The sequence below is a fragment of the Triticum dicoccoides genome, chromosome 4B, assembly GCF_002162155.2.
Source record: "Triticum dicoccoides isolate Atlit2015 ecotype Zavitan chromosome 4B, WEW_v2.0, whole genome shotgun sequence".
NCBI lineage: Eukaryota > Viridiplantae > Streptophyta > Magnoliopsida > Poales > Poaceae > Triticum > Triticum dicoccoides.
In genome coordinates, this window is record NC_041387.1 from 97,065,619 (window position 1) to 97,070,408 (window position 4,790).

General features: G+C 42.5%; 1 protein-coding gene across 2 annotated transcripts; it reads right to left on the bottom strand.

The window, feature by feature from the left end:
* Positions 1–1,952: 1,952 nt before the first annotated feature.
* Positions 1,953–4,790, bottom strand: LOC119295253. Of its 2 annotated transcripts, none has more exons than XM_037573618.1 (2): positions 4,763–4,790; positions 1,953–4,394 (listed from the first exon to the last, which is right to left on the bottom strand). In XM_037573618.1, the coding sequence occupies exon 2, from the start codon at positions 4,283–4,285 to the stop codon at positions 2,315–2,317; it is 1,971 nt and encodes a 656-aa protein (XP_037429515.1). In that variant the 5' UTR covers positions 4,286–4,394; positions 4,763–4,790; the 3' UTR covers positions 1,953–2,314. The 2 variants fall into 2 exon arrangements, with proteins under 2 accessions (XP_037429515.1, XP_037429516.1); XM_037573619.1 differs by lacking the exon at positions 4,763–4,790 and adding an exon at positions 4,495–4,751.

Genomic DNA, 4,790 nt, shown 5'->3' on the forward strand with positions numbered 1-4,790 from the left:
CAGCGAGCACGGGAGCTGGCAGCAGCCCTCGCGGCGGACAATGACGTGGTTGAGTCGCCCTCTCCGGCACCGCGTATGGTATTCATCCCACCAACAAATCCTATTTTTATAATTGCGAACACTGAGCGTGTGTTTTTTCAAGATAAAGAGGGTTTCAAATTGTTCTTGATTTTCAAAGATATTCGCATTTTTAACAAGTTCATGCTTTTAAAAAATACTCAAAATTTTGAAAAGAATGTTCCGATATTTTTAAATACATTTAAAATTGTTCACAAAATTATTAAAAAATCATAATTTTGTTTTAAGAATCATGTATTCAAAAAGTGTTCGGCTTCAAAACATGATCCAATTGTAATAAAATAAATAAATATTCAATTAAATAGAAAGGAAAAAAGGAACAGTTTGGTTTTCCAAAAAGCAAAAAATAAAACCGATTGACTGACTATTCCATGTACATGCATCACTACTCTTCCATCGGATAAAGGATGTTAGGGTAGCTTCTTCGCGTCCACATTCATGCTCCGAAAAGTGGCAACAATGTATCCTTATCATCGATGTTTATCAGAACTAGATATGAGAAATGGCGCATTATGCACATGAATTAAGTTTTGCGATTTTTTTTGCCCGTTGCAACGCACGGGCATTTGTACTAGTAGTAAACAATAGCTAATGTTGGATTGTTAGGAGGACATCGGTATCCCCTGCCACCAGAGTTGAAGTCTCGCAAAAAAGTAGTCCCTCTGATCTAAAATAAATATTGTGGTTTTAGTTCAGGGAGTAAGTGACACATAACACATCAAGTGCTGGACATAAGTAGTTGGATGGTTGACCCAAATAGTAAACAATACCTAATGTTGGATTGTTAGGAGGACATTGGTATCCCCTACCACCAAAGTTAAAGTCCCAGACTTGACATTTGTGCTCACATTTCCCTAGATTTACTCAAGACCTTTCGGCGATGTGCGTTGAGTGGAAGGAACATTTCCCTAGATTTATTCAAGACCTTTCAGCGATGTGCGTTGAGTGGAAGGAGGTGTTTTTAGCAACTACGAAGGTTTTGTGGAGACTTCGTCAATTTCAAGATGATGTGCCGGCTCAGTCTCTTAAAGATACTCATAGGGATATGATGTACGTATGTACATCCATAGGGATGAGTGTTTGCTCATGTATGTGAGCTAGTTCGACTATACTGTGTTCAAGAAAAAACAATAGGAGACATAGAGGTACCCACTTACCTAATAAAAGACCATGATTTTTCTAAGAAAATCAAAATGATTCTTCTAAAAAAAATAGGAGACACGGTCACTTTGACCATCCCAGCCCTGGAGCACTCACAACGCTTAATTTCGAGGGAGCTTAGATATTGTAGTGATACTCCCTCTGTCCCAAAATAAGTGTCTCAACTTTAATACAATTTTATACTAAAGTTAGTACAAAGTTGAGACATTTATTTTGGGACGGAGAGAGTAATATATAAGCACGGCTAATTTCTTTAGTACAACTGCATGCAACAAGAACAACAAAGCCTTTAGTCCCAAACAACTGCATGCGCACTGCACAAAATACCTGTAAAGAAAAATATCATCTGCAGCCTTCTCCCAAAACATGGTCACTTCCAAACACAGGACACCTGCGGCACAATTTGTTATGCTAAACACTGTACAAAGCAAACACGTATACTAATAATTATTTGAACTTTTTTCATGCGCTGTATGAGAGTATCCATGCAACTTTGCAGTCATAAAAAGTAGGCATGTATTGGAAGAAACAGGGAAGGGTCCTCACAAGTCTGAGCATAAATTCATACTCCCTCCGTTAGGAAATACTTGTCATCAAAATGGATAAAAAGGGATGTATCTAGACAATTCTAGATACATCCCTTTTTATTCATTTTGATGACAAGTATTTTCGGACGGAGGGAGTACATATGCACTAACGCTAGCAACCTCGCTTACAAACTCTTCTGGATTTTGCACCTAAAAACAGGGAACAGATATAATAATTATTTTAACTGTTCATGGTTCTAAGAAGTCAGTCCTCGCTTGCAGCCTCTCAACACCAACAATAACCAGCACAATTTCTTCTATCTACTTGAATAACTAACGAGAAGCTGTCACAGGGGAGATAGCTGGCCCCGTGTTACATGAAAATATGTGCAGAAAAAAAGACCTATAATCATCGCCGGATACATGATAGTACTCTCTAATCTGAAGAAACAGAAAGAACTTTGCCTACCTTGCCAAATGCCAACAAGGGAACTGCTGAAAACTAATACTATTGGACATAAAAGAAGGGAGGCGGATAGAAATATATGTCAGCTTCGTAATGAACACTTTTTCTGAGAATGCCCAAGAAGATGACACCGGCCACACTGAACGATCCGTTTCGGCCGTTTCAAGCTTTCCATCTTGAGAATCTTCATTTTGGGACGGCCAGGAGGTCTTCGGATCTTCGGTGGGCGAAGTATCATGTCTGATTTGTATAGACCTCGCGGCCCAGAGGACGAATTGCTCCAGTGGATCCTGTCTGGAATTGGATAGATCTGCTGAGAGTAAGTTTCCCTATACTTCATTACACTAAAGCAATCATGTGCATACAGGCGAGGATCTTCACCACATGAAAGTAGTGCAGCAGCAGCATGTGCACATGGAATACCATAAATTTGCCACCGACAGCACGAGCAGAACCTGGTTTGAGTATCCACAATGTTTGTTCGCTCAGATGACACGATCTCAAACTCCACCTTGTTTGCTCGGAGTACTTGATAACATCTTGAATCAGAAATGGATTCAGAAATAAGTTTCTCAGCAGATGGAACAAGAACTGAGTTAAGGGATAATGCCAAGTTGTGACGTTCAGTAAACCAGCAGGTTAGTTGGTGCCTGATGTATTCAACAGTTTGCACAATGGGAAGCTCATGACACTCCAGGGCCCAGTTATATAATATCTCAGTTATAGCAAGACTAAAATGGCCATATCTGATACCCTCAAAGTAAGCAACTGCCCAGAGGTTTGGTGGAAAATTCTGGAACCATGGCATGACATCTTGAACTTGCATCATATCTTTTACCTTTGAATCAAATTCTGCTGTTGTGAGAGCATAAACGGCACCCCAGAAAAGGTTCAGAAGTTTAGGACTCTTGAACTCCTCGCGGAAATTCTCACTCACATGTCTCAAGCAAAATCCATGAAAAGCAGTTGGGAAGTTGACCTCGACAGCTTCAACCACCTGTGGTTGTCTCTCAGAGATTATTGTAAAGACAGGCATCTTATCCGTGTTAACACCAAGCATCTTCCTCAGTTCTGAGATAAACCACATCCAGTTCTCATCACTTTCAGAATCAACGACACCAAATGCTACAGGGAACATCATGTGATCAGCATCAACAGCCGAAGCACATAGCAATGTCCCAAGATACTTGCCCTTTAGATCCGCCTTGTCAATTTCCAAAAGGGGTCTACACGCATTTAAGAAACCATAAATAGATGAATGAAATGAAACAAAGAGCCGTTGGAAGGAATTCTCCGGCCCAGCCCCTTTGTATACTGCAACACTACCAGGATTTGTCTTTCCAATCTGCTCACAGTATGCAGGAAGAAGGCGATATCCATCCTCAAGGGTACCATGAACAGCAGCCATGCTTCTCTCCTTTCCGCGCCATGCCTGCATATAAGACACAGCAACCCCATGCTGGTCCCGAATATCCTGCAATATCTCTTTTGGCTTAATCTGCGGATTATCTCTTAGCCTTGCCTCAACAGACCTAGCCACCCAGTTAACAGTGGCCTGTTGATGATGTAGGTCCTGAACACCCTCACATGTGTGCTCTCCTTGCAATGTCCGGACCGTGAAAGTTGGAACACCATGGCACTTGGCCACATGCACACGCCACGGGCATCCTTCTGTGTTGCATTTGGCAATGAATCGGCTACGGTCCGATTTCACGACGCGCAGCTGGAAATGCAGAGCAACGGCCATATCCTTGATTGCCCTCCGGCAAGTGTCAACATCGGTAAACTCTTGGCCGATGAAAAGGAATTGCTCACACGGTACAGGGTCCTTCTCTGGCTCGACTAAGATCTGGTCTTCATCCCCCTCAACTAGAACATCGCCATCTTCCACCTGAACTAAAACCTGATTTTCCTCGGCCTGAACTAAAGCATGACTGTCTTCCGCACAAACTAAAGCCTGACTGTCTTCCGCACGAACTAAAGCCTGACTGTGTTCCGCATGAACTAAAGCCTGACTGTCTTCCGCATGAACTAAAGCCTGGCTGTCCTCCATAATTGAGCAGCTCAACAGGCGGATAAAATTACTTTACTCTGAGTGATAAAAACATCAGGCAACTCAATAGTGACGGAAAAGATTTTGCTCCACACCTCCAGAAGCTGCCCTGCAAATATTAGCACAACCACATAGCTGTTAACGAGAGAAAGAGTCATTCCAGTGGTACAAGAAGTAACAGTATCAGCACAAGCACGTAATTCACTAACGCGAGAAAGAGCCCATCAAGCGGCACACCACCCCTCCCCAACCCTATTTTTTGGGAGGAAACCTGAATCTGCACGCTGGCTTGTGCAAGTCGTACGGCGTGAGGCGTGGACTGAGACCGATCTCGCGCGCCGAAGAAGAGAAAAATCTAATCTTATGAGCCATGGAAAATACGGGGTGGATCTAGACGTTGTGGCGGGTGAGCACCCCAAATTTGTGGAGGTTAGTTTGGGATTAAGAGCAAGCACTGGATGACTAGAAAGCTCGTACCTGAAAAATCAATGTTCAAGGCTGCGGA

Bases quoted from the DNA above. Each gene is read 5' to 3' on its own strand.
- LOC119295253 (XM_037573618.1), bottom strand. From the start codon at position 4,285: ATGGAGGACAGCCAGGCTTTAGTTCATGCGGAAGACAGTCAGGCTTTA.